The following is a 24,803-nucleotide window of genomic DNA, read 5'->3' as shown; positions in this document are numbered from 1 at the left end:
ATCAGGGAGAGGATAACATTTCAAATGTAAATACTGAGAATACCTAATTTAAAGAGAGGGGAGAGAGAGAGAGAGAGAGAGAGAGAGAGAGAGAGAGAGAGAGAGAGAGAGAGAGAGAGAGACAGAGAGAGAGAATGATGGTGAGTTTCGAAGGCAAGGACAACAGGCACTGATTGGTAACTGAAAAAAATGTAGGAGAAAGGAAGAGAAAAGAAACACAAAGGAGAAAAACAACAAAGGTGAAGAAATGAGCAAAAACAAAGGAAGATCTGTGAATGAAGAAGAATGCTGTAAGAACTTCTGATAAACCAAATATATAAAGGAGACCTTGCAATAGAATATTCTGCAAGATTTTTCATTAAAGAAAACAAGGAAACAACACCCTAATGGCTAAGTTGTGGTGTTGCTATAAGTAGAAGTTAAAAAGGTGAAATTTTTGATTAAAGTTTTTACATTTGATCTTAAACAATTGAGCATGATAGTACAAGTGTGAAGTAGGGGGCATATCAAAATGATTAAATTCATAAATGATTGTCAGAACATGAGAAGAATCACATGTCATTTCTCTAAATAACAAAGCACAGAACTGATGAAGTCTATAGAAGAATACAAGTAAACTAGAAAAAAAGGGGTGGAGCATGAAAGCTCCAATTACAGATTTTTCTATTTAAGATAAAAAGAAAAACAACTGCTAAAAGTAAATCTCAATTATTCCTGACTCTCCAAAATTACTAAGAAACCAAAAATTCCTTAGGATAAACTTGAAATATGTCCCACAGGACCAACATTTTTCTTTTCAGGACTCACAGTCATCAAGACTTAGTTATTAAAATTATATATATATATATACTCTTAAAGTTTTTTTGTTGGTTAGGTTTGTTTTTAAAAAAAAAAAAAAAAGTGTGCTTGTTGTTCTCTCCTAAAAACTGAGGGGCTCGAGTCACAATATGATAAGTCATAGGTTAATAAAAAAGAACCTAGAGTTAATGATTGAATTGATATATAAATAAATAAAACTGGGCTTCAGGTCTACATGAGATGAGCTGGCAGAGAACCATAAAAGTTCCTCTTTAAAATTTATGTCTAGGAAGAAAAGAGCTGTCAAATCTCTGGAGAGCAAATACAACTCTTCCAATTTTTTTAAACAGGATTTCTAATTTTGGTCAGAAAATCCAGGGAGAGAGAACACTTTTAGTTGTTTATTGCTTTTTAAAGAATAATTCTGGCTTTCCAATTTTAATGAGAAAACACAACATTTACTTATAATTTTTCTAACGGGATTTCTGACTTGGTCAGAATATGCAACAATTATTTTGGCAGCTTTTCTGAGGTTAGTCATAAAACCCATGAGTTACTAAGGCAAAATTTACAATTATTGCTAGTAAAAAAAGCTTTCTCAAACCAAGATCTTTTAAAAGAAAGAGAAAACGCTGTGTAGAGCAGAAAAAAAACACAGAGAAAAAACAGTCAGGAAACCCATCACAGCAGAACCTAGGCCACCAGAACCAAGGCCAACAGTCTGGACCCACAATTGACTGTCAGACATTTTTTTCCATCTCTCCTATAAACCCCTCCTGCAGAAACCTTTCTCCAAGCCAAGGCTGGTCCTTGACACCTAAACCTGAGGAGAGAGTTATGATATAAATATCTCACTTATAATTCAGCACCCCAGAGTTTGTGTGTGTTCTCAACAAGTTATTCATAAGACAGCATTTATATCCATTGACATCTACTTCAAGAAGCTCTCTGACAGGGGTTGATAGATGCACTGAACTATGGGTATAAAAATAATTTATTAAGAATCATTTTATATATGCATACTTGTCATAATAATATTATCTTATATGGACTTAAGACTATGGACTTAAGACTAATCTCTAGACACAGGTTCTTGGCCCACTAACACTACCAGCTATGCCAAAAATGTACATTGTAGAAACAAGAGCCTGTCCAACAAACAGTGTTAACCAAATTGCATATCAACCATGCAAAGAGTGAACCTGAATACCAATATCTCATCTGTATTTAATTTAGCTGAAACTGCATCAAAGACTATCACAGAGATCCAGAAGTCTTAGAAGAAATTGAAAAGAATATAGTTAAATGCATTGGAAAGACATAGACCAGAGTTACTAATAAGATACTAGCAGTTCAGTATATAATAGAAAAATGGATTTGCACAGAATTAAAAAGCTTCTGCATTAAAAAGAAGCAATAATTAGAGTGAAAAGACAGCCAGAAGATAGAAAAATATAGTATTTATATATTATATGGAGGAACACTATCTCAAACATACAAGACAAACCACAAAAAAGCAAAAAAAAAAAAAAAAATGGCTGAACCTAAAAAAAGCAATCAATGATGAGGCGAACACAAACAGCTGACAAATAAAAAAGTAATAATAGGAAGTCTGGAAAGGTCAAAATCAGCAAACAGGTTTAATATCAATATTGAAGAAGATATGTATTTAAATAATTGCTTTATACTGCTGCTGGAGGAGTAAACTCTTCCAAATATCATGATATTGGTACAAAGACAAGCAGGTAAATCAATGGAATAGAATTGAACCAGAAATGAAACTGCACACTTATGGTGCCATGACCTTCGACAAAGAAGCTAAAAAAAACATTCAGTGGAAAAAGGACAGCATTTTCAACAAATGGTGATGGTTCAAATTTTGGTCATCATGTAGAATAAAAATCAATCCATTCTTATCTTCTTGTACAAAGCTCAAGTCCAAGTGGATCAAGGTCCTCCGCATAAAACCAGATACACTGAAACTAATAAAAAAGAAAGTGGGGAAAAGTCTTGAACACATGGGCACAGGGGAAATTTTCCTGAACAGAACGCCAAAGGCTTATGCTCTAAAAACAAAAATCAATAAATGGTACCTCATAAAATTGAAACGTTTCTGCAAGGAAAGGGTATGGTCAATAGGACAAAATGGAAACCAATAGATTAGAAAGATATCTTTATCAACCTTACATCTGCTAGAGGGCTAAGATCCAAAATATACAAAAAACTCAAGAAGTTATACTCCAGAGAACCAAATAACACTATTAAACATGGAGTACAGAGCTAAACAGAGAATTCTCAACTAGGGAATATCAAATGGACTACCTGAGAAGTACCTAGAGAAATGTTCAATATCCTTAGTCATTTAGGAAATGCAAATAAAACAACACTGAGATTCAACATTACACCAGTCAAAATTGCTAAGATCAACTCCTGCTATATTGGTGGGGTTGTAAGCTGGTACAACAACTCTGGAAATCAGTCTGGCAGTTCCTCAGCAAATTGCACATTCTACTACTGGAGGATATATACTCGGGGTATATACCACTCCTGGGCATATACCCCAAAGATGCTCCAACATATAACAAAGACACACATTCCACTATGTTCATGGAAGCCTTATTTATAACAGCCAGAAGCTAGAAAGAACCCAGATGTCCTTCAACAGAGGAATGGATACAGAAAATGAGGTACTTTTAGACAATGGAGTACTACTCAGCTATTAAAAACAATAACTTCATGAAATTCTTAGGCAAATGAATGGAACTAGAAAATATCATTTTGAGGTGGGTAACCCAATCACAAAAGAACATACATGGTATGCACTCACTGACATGTGGATAATAATTACCAAGGTAATTCTGTCATTCTTTAGGTCCATTTTTAATATAGACCAAAGCCTAAACATCTTGGTATCTAAAATAGAAAATAGGCTCAGTTTAGTTTTGCTGATTCTATAAATTTCATCATTGTCTGTAAACATTATGAAAGGAAAATTATTAAAAAGAAAAAATGGCTGCTAATAAATTAAAAGTATAAAGAAATCAAGGCCGTTGATCTCAAATGTAGAAAGTACTAACTCAACAAATAATAATAGAGATGCTAATCTCAATAGAAGGAATGAATAAAGAAAGATTGCATTGCTGTTTCATCCAGTGTTTCAAACAAACCCTGTCCAAATTTCAGTTAAGCCCTAAACTTTCTAAACATACAGAGATTGGATAACAAATGCTAAAGCTAGCTTTCTTAAAGTCAAACCTAATTGAGGTAGAGAATTGTAAACTCTTTTAAATTAGGATAGATGGTAAAATACTTACCTAAATGACCAACTTTGATAGACTGGATGTTATATTTATATATCATATCTTATAATTTATATAATTGTTATAATTTTGTTCAATGTATATCTGAGAAAAAAAGGAGTCTTTTTAATTGGACAAAAGGGGGAAAGTATAGCTGCTTGTATTACAAATGATAGTTATGCTCCCCAAAATACCACCTGCAGGATAATGTCTGTACATAACTTCTGGGAGGCTGCCCCTAGTTGACTCTGATTGGTAAGTAAAGAAGCCAAAAGCCAATAGCTGGAAGATATTGACAGAGGCAGGATTTTAGGATTCCTGGGCATGGGACTGGAAGAAAAAAAGTGAAAAGAAATCTTCCATGCTGGAGTGTGTGAAGAAGAGGAGATATGCTAAACCTCATAAGAGTGACAAACCTGGGATAGCATGGCCCAGAAGGCAGCAAAAATGAGTCTAGAACAGCTAAGATGAAGCATGGGCATTAACAAGTAATAATTTGGGATTATTGGTGAGAAGTAGATTCTAACAGAATGAGGCTTAGACAGTGGCCCAGCTATTGTGCTATTTAAGACATATTAAAATATAAAGGCTGTGTGTGTGTGTGTGTGTGTGTGTGTGTTTGTTTGTGTGTGTGTCATTCATTTGGAAACATAAACCATTGTGGTGGATAGAGAATTCTGAACTGTCTTTTATTAACCAATAATTAATTCAATAAGCATCACCAATAGAAAACATAAAATGGAAAAGAGAATCTAAGGTATAACCGATATAATAGAAAAAAATCAATATATGAATCAAAGAAAATGCAAAATTGAAAATGTTTATGGCAAAAACATCCAGAGAATTTGAAACAATATGAAAAATAACAAAGCTAAGAATAATAAGAATAGAAGAAGAGTCCCAGAAAGTATCTTCAAAACAATCATATAAGAAAATTCCCTAACCTAAATAAAGAGATGCCTATAAAGGTATAAGAAGCTTCCACAACACCAAACAAATTAAAAATAAATGAAAATCTTCCTGACATATAATAATCAAAACACTAAATATAGAGAACAAAGAATTTTAAAAGCAGCAAAGGAAAAATGCCAAGTAATATGTAAAGGCATACCTATCATAATTAAACCTGATTTCTCATCAGATACTCTAAAAGACTGAAGGGCCTGGGAAGAGGTCTTACAGATCGTAAAACACCAAAAATGTCATCTCAGACTACTATACTCAGCAAAACATTCAATTATCATACAAATAGAAACTAAGATATCCCATGACAAAACCAAATTCAAATAATATCTTTTGAATAACACAGGCCTACAGAGGATGCTCAAAGAAAAAATTCCAACCCAAAGAGGGTAGCTGTACTCAAATACAGACAAGAAATAAATAACTTTATACCATTAAAAGCAATAGAAAAGAAATATACACTCAGGCACACAGACCCACACACAGTTAATCACCACCATCATCAAAATAACAAGAAATAAGAGTCATTTTTCATTAATATCTTTCACCATCATTGGACTCAATTTTCCACTTAAACAGTTAACAGTATGGATAAATCAAATCCATCATTCTGCTGAATACATGAAACTCTTCTCACCAAAGATAGTAATTATCTCATTATAAAGGTCTGAAAAAGGTGTTCCAAGTAACTGGGCACATGAAACAAGCTGAAGTAGGCATTCTAACATCTAATAAAATAAACTCATCAAAACAAAAATCTACCAAGAGGACATCTTAATTCAAAATATCTATGTCCTAAATGCAAGGGCAACCACATTCATAAAAGAAGCATTACTAAAGGTTAAACTGCATTTTAAACCCACACATTAATCAGGGGGAGACCTCAACATCCAACTGCCACCAATGAACAGGACACTGAGACAAAAATAAACAAAAATAACAAAATTAACAGAAGTTATGATTCAAATGTACCTAACAGATGTCTATAAAACATTTCACCCAAACACAACAGAAGATACTTTCTTCTCAGCAATTCATAGAACCTTCTCCAAAATTGACCATATAATCAGTCACAAAAAAAACCTTAACAGATACAAAAAAAATTCAAATAACGTTATGGATCATATCAGGTCACAATAAACTAAAGCTGGACTTCAACAACAAGAGACATTTTAGAATTCAATAAAAATGGTGCACAACACATCCAAACTTAATGGGACAAAATAGAAGCAGTGCTAAAAGGAAAGTTCATAGCACTGAGTGCCTTCATAAAAAAAAAAAAAAAAAAAAAAAATGGAAAGCTCTCAACCTAATGAATTAAAAGTACATCTGAGAGTTCTAGGGGAAAAAAAGGAGAACCAAACAAACTCAGGAGGAGTATATGGCAAGAAATAATCAGACTAAGAGCTTAAAATGATTAAGACAATGAATCAATAAAACAAAAAGGTGGTTCTTTGAGAAAAGCAACAAGATAAACTCTTGGCCCAATTAGATAAAAGGTAGAAAGACTGTACACAAATTAACAAAATCAGCAACAAAAAGGAAGACATAACAATAGACACTGAGGAAATCCAAGAGTCATTAGGTCTTATTTCAAAAGCCTGTACTCTTCAAAGTTAGAAAATCTAAAAAAAAAAAAAAAAAAATGGTTGCTTTCCAGGGCAGATACTATTTACCAAATCTAAATCAAGATCAGGTAATTTATTGGAATAGTTTTATAATCCCAAAGGATTATAAGACTATTGTATTTGCAAATAGAAGCAATCATTAAAAGTCTTCCAACCAAAAAAAATAGGAGGCAGCCAGGGCCAGATGGTTTAAGAGTAGAATGCTACCAGATTTTCACAGAAGAGCTATGCTAATACTCATCAAACTATTCCACAAAATAGAGACAGAAGGAACTCTGCCAAAATTATTCTATGAGGCCACAATCACTCTGATATCTAAAACACACAAAGACTCAACAAAGAAATAGAATTTCATACCAGTTACCCTTATGAAAATTAATACAAAATACTCAATAAAATACTTGTAAACCAAATCTAAGAACATATCAAAGACATCATCCACCAAGAACATTGCAAATATAAAAATATAAAATTGTCTACATTGTCTAACCTGTAAAGCTTTTCATTTTTATTTTTAGTCCTTGCATATAATTGCTTATAGGTGCAGCTTATAAATTAAGAATTCATTTTATGTCTTAAAGAACACTGATTTTTTTTTTTATTTTGGCCTCATCTGTTATTTTTATTTTTTATTTTTTATCATTTCTAAGACATATTTACCATACAATGAAAAATCTTAATACAAAATATCTTACAGACTTGTTATTTGTTCCTTAATTGGTTTATAGCACATAGTCATCTTAATCAAAATGACAGTAAAATTACATAGCTATTATTTATAAATATTAAAGAGTTGAATCAAAGTGATATATATGTATTTATAATATATATTATGTATATGAGTAGTAGTAATGAGGGTTACCTATGTATACATTTTCAATTAACAACCCTTTTATAAGTTTAAAGAAACTTTAGTAAGTGAAGTTTTGTTACAGATTCTAATTTTTTTACCATAATCAATGAACTTATAAATCTTGAAGCACAGAAAGTTTACACTGTAGCCTTATAAACCTTGAGATAAAGTTAATATTTAAGTATATATGTTGGAGAGTTAAATCAAACCAAAACCGTGAGGAGTAGTAATAATCCCCACTGGGAATTGTCTACCATGTAGCACAGAGGGTCTTCTCCTGTGCTGTTTTGTTTTTCTCTCCTTGTCACAAAGTCAAGTGACCCACCTGACACAGGACTAAATTTTGGAAGAAATTTTAAAGAATCATTCTTGGGAATGGTTGGGCGAGGTAAAAGAAAATAATCACAGGAGAAAATATGGAGACAAAATTTGAAGCAGAGACTGAAGCAAAGGTCATTCAGAGACTACCCCCAACTAGAGATCCAGCTTATATACAGCCATCAAAACTAGACAACATTGCTAATGCCAAGAAATGCATGTTGACAGGAGTCTGATATAGCTGTCTCCTGAGAAGTTTTGCCAGATCTTGACAAATAAAGAGGTAGATGCTCACAGCCAACCATTGAACTGAGAAAGGGGTCCACAATGGAAGAGTTAGAGAAACAACTGAAGGAGCTGAAGGGGTTTGCAACCCCATATGAACAACAATACCAACCAGACAGATCACCCAGGAACTATACCACTATCCCAAAAATAAACATGGATGTACCCATGGCTCAAGATGAACATGTAGCAGAGAATGGTTTTGTTGGGCATCAGTGGGAGGAAAACCCTTGGTCCTGCCAAAGCTTGATAGCCCACTATAGAAGAATGTCAGTGTGGGGAGGTAGGAGAGAGGGAGTGGGTGGGTGGGTGGGTGGGGAATGTCCTCATAGAAGCAGGGAGAAGGAAAAAGGAATAGGGAGTTTATGGAGGGGAAACAGGGAAAGGGGATAACATTTGAAATATAAATAAAATATATTCAATAAAAAGGGGGGAGAACATAGAAACACATATATGAGGCAACTAAAACAAATTCAACAGACAGACAGAACACAGTTATTCCATGTTTTATCATTGGAAGACTTTGACACATTGTTTTAATTTTCACAAGAACAATAAACAACATAATAAGCAATTTATTCATCTACTCAAAATTATGGACATGCTAGAAAATACATGTCTATAAAACATAAGTTTTAAAAGACAGAAAGTTCACACAGTCAGAGAACACCATACAAAAACAAGCATTAAGTGACCACCTTTATTAGTGTTTATAGATGCCAAGTTTCATCTCGGGTTTTCTGTGGGTCTCTAAAGTATTAGCCTCCCAATTTCTCAGATCCCGTGCCAGGAGCTCTGAAGGAATGAGACAATGGGGGTGAGCTTTGTCCAAGCTGAACCTCTGACTTAAAAATTAACTCTGCGTCTAGATTTTCCTCAATTAAACCAAATTCGTGCTTCAGGCAGAATTGTTACACCTCTAGCTTTTTGCCAAATTCTAGGCACGGAGAACCTTCCAGTAGTTTCCCCAAGCACTGAGCTCACGGATTTATATCTCAGGCCACAAGGTGGGAGTCTGAAGGGACTCAACAGAGGTCAGAAAAATTGGCAGCTCCAGCAAAGACCTTGATCTCATTGAGACCTCAAAATATACTGTCCTGGGTGTTCACCAGTCTGACAAAGAAGAATATGTTTTAACAAATGGCCTTATTCATATACTGATTAGTTAGGGTTATACATGGGATTCCAGATTTCTATGGTATAGCACTAAGCCACACAAGACAGGTTTATAATAGCAATGAGACATAAGGTTGCATTCTATTTATGTGCAGACATGCATGCTGCAATCAGGAGATTACATTCTGTTGATGTACACACATGTTCTTTTCCTAAGTGCAACCAAGTCTATGTGCAATCACTGCTTTTAGCAAATGGCAGGTTTCCTGGTTGTCTAGAGCAAGCAAGTTTTGTTTACAGAACCAGAAGCAATGGTTCACATTTTGACCATTATTGTGATGAACAATACTTTCCTTAAAAGTGAAAAAAAAAATGTTCCTAAATGTTCTTTAACTTTCCATCTGTCCTTGGGTCTTTCAGGATAGAGGCAAATTAGTTCCACAGATCTCTTAATCACAGTAAGTTAATTTAAAACATACTGTTGGTCATCACATAGTAAACATGCATAGTTATATTATCTCCAATGAAGACATAGCAGGTACATATATTCATATACCTGCCCTCAAGTGTACGAGGGGAAAACTTATTATAGGTTCCCATATCTTGAATGATGTAAATTACTTTTTCACAGCACTGGATCCTCAGTAGATTCATCACCTCCTATCTATCAAACTACTTTATGACTATGAGAAAACACCAACATGAAAAGGACATTTCCCCTCCTTCAGTCTTTTTTTTTTTTTTTTTTTTTTTTTTTTAGAAACTAAAACTTTCAAAATAAAACCTTCTATAAATCATCCCAGAAGTTTACTAACTGATCTTGTGAGGCACTGTCTCTAAAATGACTGAAACCAACATGTAGTATAACAGCTACATGAACTTTGTAAATTTACCTATTTGAAGTGATGATTCAGATGTAGCCCTGTGGTGGGAAACTTGCAAACCATGGAAAAGAGTCAGAATACAAACCCCTCAACACCCTACAACAAGATAAAATAGTCAAATAAGTACTTTCATTTAATTTTGTTAAATGTACATATTGTCTCTTATTTTTTCAATTACTGAGTATAATGTTGGCCAGCATTTTATAAATAAATCCTCATGAATTCAAAGGCTGTCAGAAACTGTACTGGCACATGGTAACTCAAATGTGGTTTTAGGTTTTCGATACTGAATAAGATACCTATGCTTCTAGAAAATTACAGATAAATTGTTCTCTCTACCCTAAAAAGATGATAAATTAATCATGCTTCACTGTCTTTACATCTGTAATTTCTATGATAATTAATTTAATTTTCAATAATTTTTTAAAATAATATTTAATAATTTTGAATCTACATTATTCTCACCTCAGTGCTTTAAAAATACTTATTTTTAGTTTCTGTCATCTTTAAAAAACAAAAACTGTGAGTCTAATGCAGTCCTCAGGAATGTAAGCAACTGAAAACTTTACCTGGGAAAGTGAAAACCCCATTAAGGGTAAGAAATTAATGTGCACATTCAGATTTCCATCACAAGAGATATGAATGGATTTGTTCTCTAGATCTGAGGAGACAAATTGGGAATTGAGCGCATTATACCCTGAAGCAAGTATCTTACAAAGGCTAATCTGTATCTGTCCTCTTGGAACAAGGAAAATTGAAAGCCCATCATTTCAGATGGTTTTCCTCCTTCCACTGCTGACCAAAGATAGATGTGATTTCTCAGTGATTTCCTAGAGTGTTGTTCATCTCCAGAATCTGTGAAGATGACCATGATTACAGGAATTCTCAATCAAATTTATATTATTTAAATGGAAATAAAAACTGTGGGTCAAATCCAGGGCCTAAGAAATGTCAACAAATATTTTGACAATAAACTAATTCTCCAATCAGCTCCATAATTGTAAATTTTACATATCTAAAGAATTACATCAGTAACAAATACAGGTTCTACTTAGGTAAGCATGCTTTTCTTCAAAGTTTTTCTCAGTGCAATGTGAACATCCTTATTTCTTATACTATAGATGAAAGGATTCAACATTGGGCCCACAATGGTATAAAAAATAGTTGACAATTTATCTTCATCCACAGATGCACTAGGAGGTTTAAGATACATGAAGGCTGCAGCTCCAAAAAACAGAGAAACTGCTATTACATGAGAGCCACAGGTACTGAAGGCTTTTGACCTGCCTGCTGCAGAATGCATGCTGAGGATGTTGGAAAGGATCAAGGTATAAGAAATAAAGATAGTCAGGGTGGGAACTATCACATTGACACCCACAATAATAAAAACCATCAGCTCATTGATGGAGGTGCTTGTGCAGGAGAGTTTCAGGAGAGGGGGTATGTCACACATGTAGTGATTGATGATGTTGCCATCACAGAAGGTGAGTCTCAGCATGCAAACTATGTGGGCTATGGCACCCAAAAGCCCCATCGCATACATCCCCACTGTCATTAAGAGGCAGACACAATGTGACATGGTGACCTGGTAAAGCAGGGGCTTACAGATGGCAGCATATCTGTCATAGGCCATCGCTGTCAAAATGTAGCACTCATCAATAACAAAGAAGCAGAAGAAAAACAGTTGAGTCATGCACTCAGCATGGGAGATGATATTTGGCTTTACAAATCCCACCAGCATTTTGGGGGTTATGACAGAGGAGTAGCAGAAATCTGTGAAGGAAAGGTTGAAGAGGAAGTAGTACATGGGGGTGTGCAGGTGAGGATTCAAAACAATCAGAACAATCAAACCCAAGTTCCCTACCATGGAGATCACATAGATTCCCAAGAAGAGGAAGAAAAGAGGCAGCTGGAGCTCTGGCTGTTGTGTTAAGCCCAGCAGGATAAATTCACTCACTGAAGAGACATTTCCTACAGCCATTTTTCCCTAGGTCATATCTGTAAGAACAGTAAAAAAAAGACAGCATTAAAATAAAATGACTTTATGAAATTCTTTTTAAAAAATGAATGCATCTAGAGACTATCATCCTGAGTGAGATAGCCCAATCACAAAAGAACAGACATAATATGTAGTCACTGATAATTTGATACTAACCCCAGAAAGCCCTAAACACCCCAGAACCAACTCACAGACTATATGAAGTTCAAGAACAAACAAAAACCAAAAAAAAAAAAAAAAAGAAAAAGAAAATAAAAAACCATTATGCTTAATCTTTACACACCAAGAAAACTTAGACTACATCCAGGTTACATCTTGTTTTACCTGTACTTTATGCTCATTGTAACTAGTAAGATTTTAATGCATACTATCAAACGTTTAAAAAAAAATCAAGTACTGACAAAAATGTATTCGCATACTTTTATGCATAAATGCTTAAAATCTGTACATTTATCTTTGTTTTTTAAAATAAAGTTGTTCAATTTAAAAGAAAATAAACAAAATAAAATAAAATTCCACTCATTTTTATTGGATATTTTATCTATTTACATTTCAAACGTTATCCCCTTTCCTGCTTTCCCCTCCAGAAGCCCCCTATCCCATCCCCCTTCCTGTGCTTCTGTGAGAGTGCTTCCTCACCCACCCACACACTCCAGCCTCACCACTCTGGCATTCCCCTACACTGGGGCACTGAGCCTTCCCAGGACCAAGGGCCTTCCCTCCACTTGTGGCAGAGAAGCCCATCCTCTGTTACATAAGCAGTCTACCACACTAAAGTAAGACTAAGCCAGAATAAGATCATAACTCCTCTGGGCCATCCCCACTACATTTTATAGTAATTAAGATGCATAAATACCTATAAATTTATGGAAGCCATGCCTTTGAGAATAATATTCAGGTAACACATAACCATTATTATCTTTATAGGATCTTTGTTTTACTTCTACCTTGACAATCCACTTCCTACTTCAGACTCTGGTAATCTCAAAACAGAAGAAAAGGGGTACATCAAAGGTTCAGTGGATAGCTCAGAGGTAGTTGGAGAAAAGAAAGTCATACATTCGATTCAGTACTGACCTTTGTAAATTGGGACCTCACAAGTGACATTACTGAAGCATCAGTCCTCTCAGAAAAAAAAGCACATACAAATGATAGGGACAAGCTGCAAAGCTGTATAGCTCCAAAGAAAAGTATTTTCTGTTATTAGGTTTGGCTCTTTGGTGGTGAGGGACGTTAATTTTGGACTAAGAATTCAGAGCCCTCTTTCCTCTAGGTTCTTGAAAGTCAAGTACCAAATCATGATTTCTGGTGGTGGGTTTTTCTACAATGTCTTCTTTATCACAGAGATTGGTAAATAGCACCTACTGATGTCACAAGAGCTACCTGGTAATGACCCAAGGGGGTTTTAGGAGTTTGTAATCTTAAGGGCCTGAATAAAAAATAAAAAAAAATGTTACATTTCCCAGTTATTTACCCCAGAGATCAAACTTTATAGCTATAGTACATACAAAGTAAAAAAAAAATTGTTTTATTCCAGGTTTATAATATTGCTTTGCTTTCTTGTGACTGTTTGACATTTTTACACATATAATACAGTATGTTTTGATGAAATTCACCCAATTCTGACCTTTACAATTCTTTCTCCACTGTCATGCTGCTATTCTTTCACAACTTAATCTTTTCCCTTACATTATTTGCCCACTAAATCCACTCAGCACTGCCAATATGTATATAGTGTAGGGCCATTTACTGAGTATAGCTTCCCAAGTGGTTCATCCTTGAAGAAAGAATGCTATGTTTATTTCTGATTTAATTGTTTGTTTGGTTTATGGGTGAGATGGATGAATGGATGGATGGATAGATGAGTGGATGAATGGATGGATGGATGGATGGATGGATGGATGGGTGGGTGGGTGGGTGGGTGGATGGGTGGGTGGGTGGATGGATGGATGGATGGATGAATGGATGGATGGATGGGCAGGTGGGTGGATGGATGGATGAATGGATGGGTAGGTGGGTGGGTGGATGGATGGATGGATAGATGGATGGATGGATGGATGGATGGATGGATGGATGGGTGGATGGATTTGAAAACACAGGCTCCTTATACAGCTCATGCTGATTTGGAACTCACTGTGTGGTTCAGGAAGTTCTTGAACTTGTCATTTTCGTGCCTGAAATACCTATGTGCAGGATTACTATATATGTTACCACAACTGGCAGTCTTTATTCATTTGTACATTTGTTTGCTTTTTGTTCTCTATAGGTGTGTAAGAACCTAAATTAGCAGGACCTGGTGATACATGCCTATAATACGAACATCTGTGGATACTGAGTTCAAGATCTACCCAGACTCTGGAAAGGAATTACAGTCAGCATGTATAACTCATTAAGACCTTGTTTCAAATACGAAAGTAAAAAAGATGAATGTCTAGAAAGCAATTAATAGCACAGAAGTCCAGTGTTTAACAAGTGGCACACAAAGGTTGAAAATTGTATTTTTACCACTGTGTCTCTTGCTTAACTCTACCATAAAAATTCATTAAATACTGCAACAGACTGAATGGCTTGAACAAGTGGAAATGATTTTCTTCCAGCCCTAGAGACTAAAAGTCCATCATCACCTGTGGGTTCTATTTTTACTAAGACTTCTCTGTCTGGTTTACAGATGCATGAGTTTTTATTCTGTTCCTGCCTGGTTCTTCCTATGTGTCTGTTCATTCTGGAACAATATGTGTCCCAATTGAACTATAGGGACACCAATCAGATTGGTGTGGCGTCCATTTTAACATTGAAAATTTATTTATGTGAGTCTTAAATAATTAGCATCCTTAAGATCCTAATGCTGTGACTGACAGTTCATTGTTCTTGAGAAAGGGACACCAACAAAACTACTGCAGGAACACACCTGCATTATAACCACTATTCTGCAAGAAAGGGAAGGCGGTATGCAACTGTACTAAGATAGTAATATCATGATTAGTAAGACTTGATGTGTTTCATATCATAAGGAGACAAAAAGATGCTGTCAACTTAATATCCTCTTTATATTAAGTCATATAGCACTTAGAATTTTATTGCAAAAATCAAATCATCTGTACATATACACTCCTACTTTATAAATGGGTCAACAATTTATCCTGTCATCAGAAAAAAGATTTTAAATATATATACTAGTTTGTGTCTGAGTCTCAAACATAATGACCAAGCTTGTATGAGTTCTTAGTACCTTAATTTCTAGGGTATCATTGCTGTGCATTAAATAAGAAAATAAATAACTATGTAAAAATTGTGCTATTTCTTCAATAAAATCTATTCAAAATGAACTTATGAGTACTAGTGCTTATCTGGTATGAGAATATACAACATCCAATCCCAATGTATATTTCCTTAACTAATATTTAATATTGTTTTATTTTTCCAGATGCTGATTTATATGTGTTTCATATGTGACAAACTATATTTTCATTCTATATTATATTTTGAATTTATTTTGCAACTTTAACCATGTATGTGGATCTTACAGGAAAATGTACAGATCTTAAATGGCCCTAATTAATGCAAATTCTGCCCTAAATCAATTGCAATAGCTCTAACACCAATAACTATAATCATATACTGACACAATTACTAGTAATTTCAGCTATGTTGAAACATCCAGCACAGAAGTTGTAAACCATGGAGTAGTGGTGCTTGCATATAATCTCTCTGTGCTCAAGAGACAAAGTCAAGAGGATCATAATTTTGTAGCCATCCTGGGCTGCACAGTGGAATCTTTCTCAAGGCAAAAGAACATATAAATAGAGAAAACCTATTGAGTATCAAGGAAATATTGAGCAAAAGAAGTTATGTAGGGAAAAGGTGCATGCTTATTAACCTGCAATGTGACAGTATCTAGTGTTTTAAGTGTCTGTCATTTATTTTATGTGCACCACAGAATTTACTTAATGTGTACCACAACTGTTTTATTATTAGCTGTCCAGAATCTGACACTGAGAGGACAAGAGTGAGAGTCTGTAGGATCCAGACTCAAACCCAGACTCATTCCACTGGTGTTTCAATTTGACCCAACTAAATGAGAGCATGAAGAGACAGGATCAAAAACACTCCCAGGTGACACCTATAGCTGTTTCAGATAAAACTGACCCAGTTTCTTCTATGTTTACCATTAGACAGGAAGACAAGAAGCTTCATCCCATCCACTGAACATGAAAACTTTTTTCTTTAAGACAGGTCTTATGAATTGCACTACAAATTGTTCTTGGAACCTAGATTAGTTATAAATGAACATAGACTGATCTTCAGAATAAAGGAGAAGAAAGAAAAATCATTTTGTTGTTTGATATCACCAAGATTTTTATTGTGTTTATTTATATCCATGGTTCCTCTGCACTGCCTCAGTTCAAGCCCATTGTACTGGCTGGTTCTGTGTCAACTTGACACAAGCTGGAGTTACCACAGAGAAAGGAGCCTCAGCTGAGGAAATGCTCCATGAGATCCAGCTGTAAGGCATTTTCTCAACTAGTGATCAAGGGGGAAGGGTCCAGCCCATTGTGGGTGGTGCCACCTCTGGGTTTGTAGACCTGGGTTCTATAAGAAAGAAAGCTGAGCAAGCTAGAGGGAGCAAGGCAGTAAGTAACATCCCTCCATGGCCTCTGCATCAGCTCCTGCTTCCTGACCTGCTTGAGTTCCAGTCCTGACGTCCTCTGGTGATGAACAGCAATGTGGAAGTGTAAGCTGAATAAACCCTTTCCTCCCCAACTTGCTTCTTGGTCATGATGTTTGTGCAGGAATAGAAACCCTGACTAGCACACCCATATTAATTATTTTTCACGCTCATATGCATATCCTTTGGCTTAACCATCTCCAATAAGATAACCATTCCTTTTCCTCATCAAGAACACTGCAGCCTCTAATACTCTGCTAGGCTTGTTCTACCTAGAAAAACCTGTAATCAGTCAAGCCACCTGCCACCTCCTCAGAAAGAGCCCCTCCTAGAAGCCAGCACAAAAACATAATACAGTTATTCTCAGTACAGTTACATTCTTCCAAGACTTTTTGTATCATTCCTTCTATAAAAATTCACAGACACAAACATTAATGTTTTTACCACCTAACTAGCCTGTACACTTCTGAGATCATAAGTATCATCAGTCTTTTCATAAACTATATTTTTATTAGTTATTTTGTTTATTTGCATTTCAAATTTTATCTCATTTCCAGCTTCCCCTCTGAAAACCCCCTATTCCATGCCTCTTCCCCTGCCTCCATAAGGGTACTCCCCTACCCACCCACCAATTCCTTCCCCACTGCCCTATCAAGTCTTTACAGGACCAGGGCTTCCCCTCCCATTGATACCAAACAAGTCAATTCTCTACTACAAATGCAGCTAGAGCCATGTGTTCCTCTGTGTACATTCTTTGGTTAGTGGTTTAGTCCTTGGGAGCGTTGGAGTCTAGTTGGATGATATTGTTGTTCTTCCTATGAGGTTGCAAATAGTGTTACATCCTTCAGTTCTTCCCCTAACTTCTCCATTGGGTTCCTCATGCCCAGTCTGATGGTTAGCTGCAAGCACTCACATCTGTATCAGTAAAACTTTGGCAAAGCTGCTCAGGAGACATCAATATCTGGCTCCTGTCAGCAAGCCCATCTTGGCATCAGCAAGTGTCTGGGTTTGGTAGCTGCATATGGGATAGATGCCAAGGTGCAGCAGTCTCTTGATGGCTTTTTCTTCATTTTCTACTCCTGTTTTTGTCCCTGCATTTCCTTTAGACAGGAGCAATAGTGGGTTAACACTTTGTGAAGAGTGGATTTTCCCATCCCTCAAGGAGGGGCCATGTCTAATCTCTGGATTGGTTTAGTATTTCAGCTAATCTCACCCCTGTTAGGTCCTGGGAGCCTCTTGCTTTTCTGGTATCTGTAACATTTTGGTGGCTAACCCCAGTTTCCCATCTCCTATTGCTACATACTTTTGTTCAAATTTCTGACTCTCTACATCTTGCCGATCTTCTCCCACACATGATCCTGAACTCTCTTTTCCTCTTGCCCTCCTCTCTACTTCCCAAGTCCCTCCAACCCTTGACCTCTCATAATTATTTTGACATCCTTTCTAAGTAAAACTGAAGTATCCACATGTTGGTCTCCCTTTTTCTTGACTGCCACATAACCTATACATTGTATCATGGGTATTACAAACTTTTTTCCTAATATCTTCTTTTCAGTGAGTACAAAGCATATGTGTTCTTTTGTGACTGTGTTACCTCACTCAAGTTGATATTTTCTAGTTTCATCAGTTTGTCTAAAATTTCATGAAGTCATTGTTTTTAATAGTTGAGTTGTACTCCATTGTGTAAATGTACTACATTTTCTGTATCTACTCTTTTATTGAGGGACATCTGGGATGTATCCAGATTCTGGCTATTATAAATAAGGCTGCAATGACCATAGTAAAGCATGTCTTTGTTTTATGTTAAAGCATCTTTTGGGTATATGCCCAGGACTATGTTCAATTTTCTGAGGAACCACCTGACTGATTTTGAGAGTGGTTGTACCAGCTTGCAATCTGGCCAAACATAGGGCAATGTTCTTTCTACACACCCTCACCAGCATCTGCTGCCAACTGAGTTTTTGATGTTAGCCATGTGACTGGCGTGAAATGAAATCTCAGGGTCATTTTGATTTGCATTTCCCTGATGACTAAGGTTGTTGAACTTTTCCTTAAGTGCTTCTCAGCCATGCAAGATTCCCTCATTGTGAAATTTCTGTTTAGCTCTATACTCCATTTTTAACAGGGGTTTGGTCCTCTGGAGTCTAACTTCTTCAGTTTTTTGTATATTGTGATATTGGCCCTCTATCAGATAATGGGTTGCTAAAGGTCTTTTCCCAATCTTTGTGTTGCTGTTTTGTCCTATTGACAGTGTCCTTTGCCTTGCAGAAACTTTTTGAATTTTATGAGGTCTTATTTATCTATTCTTGATTTTAGAGCATAAGCCACTGGTGTTCTGTTTAGAAACTTTTCTCCTGTTTCCAAATATTCAATGCTCTTCCCCACTTTCTCTTCTATTAGATTCAGCATACCTGGTTTTGTGTTCTTGATCCACTTGAACTAAAGCTTTGTATGAGAAGACAAAAATGGATTGATTTGCATTCTTCTACATGCAGACCAATAGTTGAAACAGCACCGTTTGTTGTTAATGCCATCTTTTTCCCAGTGGATGATTTTAACTTCTTTGTCAAAGATCAAGTGCATGGGTTTATTTTGGGGTCTTCAATTCTGTTCCATTGATCTACTTGCCTGTCTCTGGGCCAAGATCATGCAGTTTTTATCAATAAGTCTCTATAGTATAATTTGTGATCAAGGATGCCGATTTGCCCCGAATTTTTTTAATTTTTAAGAATAGATTTTACTATCCTAGGTTTGTTGTTATTTCAAATAAATTTGAGAATTGCCTAGGTGAAATGGATAATTTTCTAAACAGATACCAGGTACCAAAGTTAAATCAGAATCAAATAAATCATCTAAGCAGACCCATAACACCCAAGTAAATAGAAGCAATCATTAGAAGTCTCCCAACCCAAAATAGGTCAGGGCCAGATGTTTTTAGTGCAGAATTCTATCAGATTGTCAAAGGAAATCTAATTTCAATACTTCTCAAACTATTCCAAAAAAAAAAAAAAAAAAAAAAAAAAAAAAAAAAAAAAAAAAAAAAACCAGAAGGAGCACTACCCAATTCTTTCTGTGAAGCCCCAGTTACACTGATAGCTAATCCACAAAAGAAGAAAGAGACCTAGAGACAAATTTTCCTTATGAATATTGATGCAAAAATTGGGAGGGAGAAAATCAAGATATCACAATATGCAGATGATATGGTAGTGTACATGAGTGACCCCAAAAATTCTAGCAGGGAGCTCCTACAGCTGATAAACAACTTCACAAAGTTGCTGAATATCAAATTAACTCAACCAAGTCAGTAGCCTTATTCTATTCGAAAAAAATGGGGACTGAGAAAGAAATTAGGGAAACAATACCATTCACAAGAGTCACAAAAATATAAAATATCTTGGTGTATATCTAACAAAACAGGTGAAAGATCTGCATGACAAGAACTTCACATCTCTGAAGAAAGAAATCCTAAAAAGGTGGAAATATCTCCCATGCTCATGGATTGGCAAGAGTAATATAGTAAAAATGGCAATCTTACCAAAAGCAATCTACAGATTCAATACAATCCCCATCAAAATTCCAACTCAATTCTTCATAGAGCTACAAAGATCAATCCTCTAATACATTTGGAATAAAAATAAACTTTATTTTCATATTTGACCCACATCTAGATACCTTGATATCTAAGGTAAAAAAAAGGTCCTCAGTTTATATTTGCTTTTTAATAAACTCCATCATTGTATGTAGAATCTTCATGACATAATGAAAATAAAATCATAAGTGGGAAATTATCAAGTGATAATGAATGGTGGTAATGTAATTTATTTGAGAAAACAAGATAACATTAACAATATCTAGTAAACTTGCTTAGTCAAATTCCTTGCAATGAAACATAGAAGGTCCTGGTATTCACATGCCTCCCCTCAGGTCCATAAAAAAAAATCCTAATATAGGTTCCCTGTATACAGAATAACGTAAATGGTTTTTCACAGCAGAATCATCAACTACTCTTTACCAAGCCTATCTTAGACTATAGGGAAAAGAAAAAGTTAATAGGAAAGTTTTCCCTTCATTCTTCATTTTTTGGAGAAATAAATGTACCTTTCAACATAAAATTTATAAATATTCCCAGAGGGTTATTGACTGAATAAATTAGATTTTTTGTTTCCAAGATTACTGAAATCAGTATCGCTGGGACACTGGCATATAAGATTTCTAGATGTACTCTGATCTAAGATACGACCATTGTGCTTATGATTTAGCTCAATAAAAGAATCTTAACATTAAAGAAATCCTGAATATAAATAAACACCACACTCACACACACACACACACACACACACACACACACACACACAGACACACACACACACACACACACACACACACACACACAAAACAGTTATGTATAGAAAAGGTACATTTAAAAATATAATTACCGTTTCTGATTATAATTGAGTATTTTCTATTTAAATTCTTGTGATTTCTAGGACTATCAGTTACTGTACTGGCACTGTATTGTACTGCTTTAAAAATATGTTTGTTAAATTTTCCACACTGAAAACAGATAAGATTTTGGAAAATTACAGAATAACCTACTCTCTGTCCATTTAAAGGAAAGTTAGTCGATCATCCTTCCCTGTTTTTACTTCTGAATATTTCTTGTTTTACTTTGTAGCTGACATCATTTTTATTGACATAGATTTGACTAAACTAATACAATAAAATGATGTCAAGATGGTCATTAGTAATTGTTGGCACTCAGAAGCTATGTTTCAATTCTCAGTCCTGACACTCCGACAGAGCAAGATATCAATACTTATGATTTTACTGTGAAAATTACAGACATTCCAATGCATTTGAGTAGCAATAGGGACAAACAAATCTCATCAAAATTAAGGTTGAAAATCATCTAAATGTTGTCACCAGAATAAGGATGAAAGAAATTAATTGCATATGTACAAAATGACAGGGATTTAGAGTTCAAATATTAAACATAGACCTTTCTCATAGAACTTAGTGAGTAAGTTGAACATTAATATGCTCAATATATTGAGTAATTATTAATATGCTTGAACAATGAAACAAAATTAAACATGGAAACATAAATATTTTTAATAAATTATCATAAAACTCTAATGATGTTTGTCAATATTTCCCATGAATGTTGTATGTCACTTGTACTTTTTCCTTTGCAGAAAGAACTAGGACATGTATAATTATTTACATAAACCTTGAATTGCTAATTACATATCACAATAAACCAACATCTTTTGTGTGACTTTTCTTATGGTGACATTGGCAAACTTATAATTTACCCCAAATAGAGCAGGAATTATATACCAGATAAATGATTCTAAGTGTACTTTTGTCAATCAATGGGCTTACTAAAGTCACTTCTGGTGCACTGGTGAAATTTTCTCCATAATTGACTGAATTTTACACAATATTAAGTAATTTTGATTCCATAATATTCTTATTATATTTATTTGGATTTGGAGTTGTGTTACTTCTTTTTGCCATTGAAGCTCTTCAAAACTGTGGCGCAAATCCAGGGCCTTATGTGCGTAAACAAATGCTCTGCTACTGAGTTATTCCTTCAGTTCTCACTGTAATTGTAAATTTGAAATACCATAAGGTTTTCCTCTCATAGCGAATACAGATTCTTCTTAGGTAAACATGCTTCTCTTTAAGGTTTTTCTCAGTGCAATATGAACATCTTTATTTCTTAAACTGTAAATAAAAGGATTCAGCATTGGGCCCACAATGGTATAAAAGATGGTAGATATTTTATCATCATCCACAGATGCACCAGGAGGTTTAAGATACATGAATGCTGAAGCTCCATAGAAAAGAGAAACAGCTATGATATGGGAGCCACAGGTACTAAAGGCTTTTGACCTACCTTCTGCAGAACGGATGCTGAAGATGCTAGAAATAATCAAAGTGTAAGAAATAAAAACAGTCAGACTGGGTATTATTACATTGACACCCACAACAATGAAAACTACCAGTTCATTGACAGAGGTGCTTGTGCATGAAAGTTTCTGGAGGGGAGGTATATCACACATGTAGTGATTGATGATATTGCCATCACAGAAGGTCAGGGTTAGCATGCTACAAGTATGGGCTATGGCACCCACAAACCCCATTACATACACTCCCAGCATCATCAAATGACAGACCTGATGTGACATGGTGACCTGGTAAAGCAGGGGCTTACAGATGGCAGCATATCTGTCATAGGCCATCGCTGTCAAAATGTAGCATTCATCAATAACAAAGAAGCAGAAGAAAAAGAGCTGAGTCATGCACTCAGCATGAGAGATGATGTTCTGCTTCACAAAACTCACCAGCATTTTTGGGGTTATGACAGAGGAGTAGCAGAAATCAATGAAGGAAAGATTAAAGAGAAAGTAGTACATGGGTGTGTGCAGGTGAGGATTCAAAACAATCAGAACAATCAAGCCTAGGTTCCCCACCATGGAGACCACATAGATTCCCAAAAAGAGGAAGAAGAGAGGCAGCTGAAGCTCTGGCTGCTGTGTCAAGCCCAGCAGGATGAACTCCTTCACAGAAGAGTCATTGCGGAAGGTCATTCTTCCCAAGGTCATGTCTAAGTGAGAACAGTAAAAAATGGTAACATTAGAATAAGATCCTAGCCTTCTTCCACCAATTTCCTTAAAATAAAACTAGGAAACAGCATGGATGGATAAAAGTAATCCCATCTTTCTCGGTACCAGTTTTCAATATCTATGAGGCATATTGTATATAATGAAACATGAATATATGTCAGGCCATTTCTTTGGGAATGTTATTCGGGGCACCAATGATCATTCTTGCTTCTGTAGAATCTCTGCTCTGCTTCTACATTGCCAATTACCTCCCAAGTGATAATCGGAAAAGAAGTGACAAGGCACATCAGAGACTCAAAGGCTTACTCAGATGTACTTTAAGAGAAAAGACAAACAATCAAGTGTGCCTTCAGTACTCACCTTTGTACACGGGGACCTCAAAGGTGAATTTACTACTCTTTCTTCTCTACTCTTACACTGGCAAGTACTCATGTCATTGGAGAACCGTAAAGGTATACAGCTCAAAGGGGGAAAAAAAGGAGAGAAAAAAAAAAAAAAAAAAAAAAAAAACATTTCAATGGTGTTACTACATTTGTCTTCCTGGTGATGAGGAAAGCTAAAATTGGACTGTGAAGTCAGACCAGTCATTCCTCCAGGTTAAGAAAAGCCATGATTCTAGATTATCATTTCTTGTGGCTTCTCCAAGAATGTCTTCTCTAGTCCTGATGTTAGTAAATACTATCTACTGATATCTCAAGAGCCTGCTGATTGGGACCCGAGAGAATTCTCTAAGTTTGTAATCTTAGGGACCTGATTAAAAGCTGAAAAGCTTCTGTTTGCCAGTTCTTTTCCCCCAGAGATCAGACTTTGTTGCTATGAATCTTACAGACTAGTTCAATACTGATGACATTGCCATATTGGAGTTATACGACTTTGTTTTATTTTTATTGTTTAAATCTTATCAACATATACAATGTGTTTTGACCATTTTACCTGATTCCTTCTCCTACAATCTCTCCCCATCCTCCTTCCACTATCCCTTCATCTTCTCTTTTTTTTTTTTTTCTCATTTATTTTAGCCCTCCGAGTTCACTCAGCACTGTCACTTTGTAGTGATAACCATGGGGATTTAACTGCCCTCTCAGGAGCCATTCAAATTATTTGAAATCATCTGTTTTTTCCAATAGTCATCAATTGTTAACAGTTTCTTGACCAGAGATGGAAATTTATGACCACATTCTCTTTCAATGATGCCTGTAATTTTCTTGACTTTACACAATCCGTATTTGAGATGTTATCCTTTCCCCCTCCTCCCACCATGGTCCCATTCCCCTTCCCTGCTATTTGCCTTCAGGAAGGTGCACTCCCTTTTAATCACTCTCTCCACCCCATTGCCTTGGCATTCCCCTACATGCCAAGGCA

General features: G+C 35.6%; 2 protein-coding genes across 2 annotated transcripts; both read right to left on the bottom strand.

Annotated features, from left to right (window-relative positions):
• Positions 1-11,195: 11,195 nt before the first annotated feature.
• On the bottom strand, positions 11,196-12,125 carry LOC308431127 (olfactory receptor 8B3-like; the record flags this gene model as incomplete). Its single annotated transcript, XM_080930489.1, has 1 exon — positions 11,196-12,125. The coding sequence occupies one exon, from the start codon at positions 12,123-12,125 to the stop codon at positions 11,196-11,198; it is 930 nt and encodes a 309-aa protein (XP_080786615.1).
• Positions 12,126-22,475: 10,350 nt separating this feature from the next.
• On the bottom strand, positions 22,476-23,420 carry LOC308431093 (olfactory receptor 8B8-like; the record flags this gene model as incomplete). The annotated part of the gene is made up of 1 exon (XM_080930444.1): positions 22,476-23,420. One exon carries the CDS (start codon positions 23,418-23,420, stop codon positions 22,476-22,478), a length of 945 nt encoding a protein of 314 aa, XP_080786570.1.
• Positions 23,421-24,803: the final 1,383 nt, after the last annotated feature.

The sequence above is a fragment of the Micromys minutus genome (assembly GCF_963924665.1).
Source record: "Micromys minutus genome assembly, chromosome: 16".
Taxonomy (NCBI): domain Eukaryota; kingdom Metazoa; phylum Chordata; class Mammalia; order Rodentia; family Muridae; genus Micromys; species Micromys minutus.
Note: the sequence above shows the minus strand (reverse complement) of the source record. Positions and strands in the feature narration are given on the sequence as shown.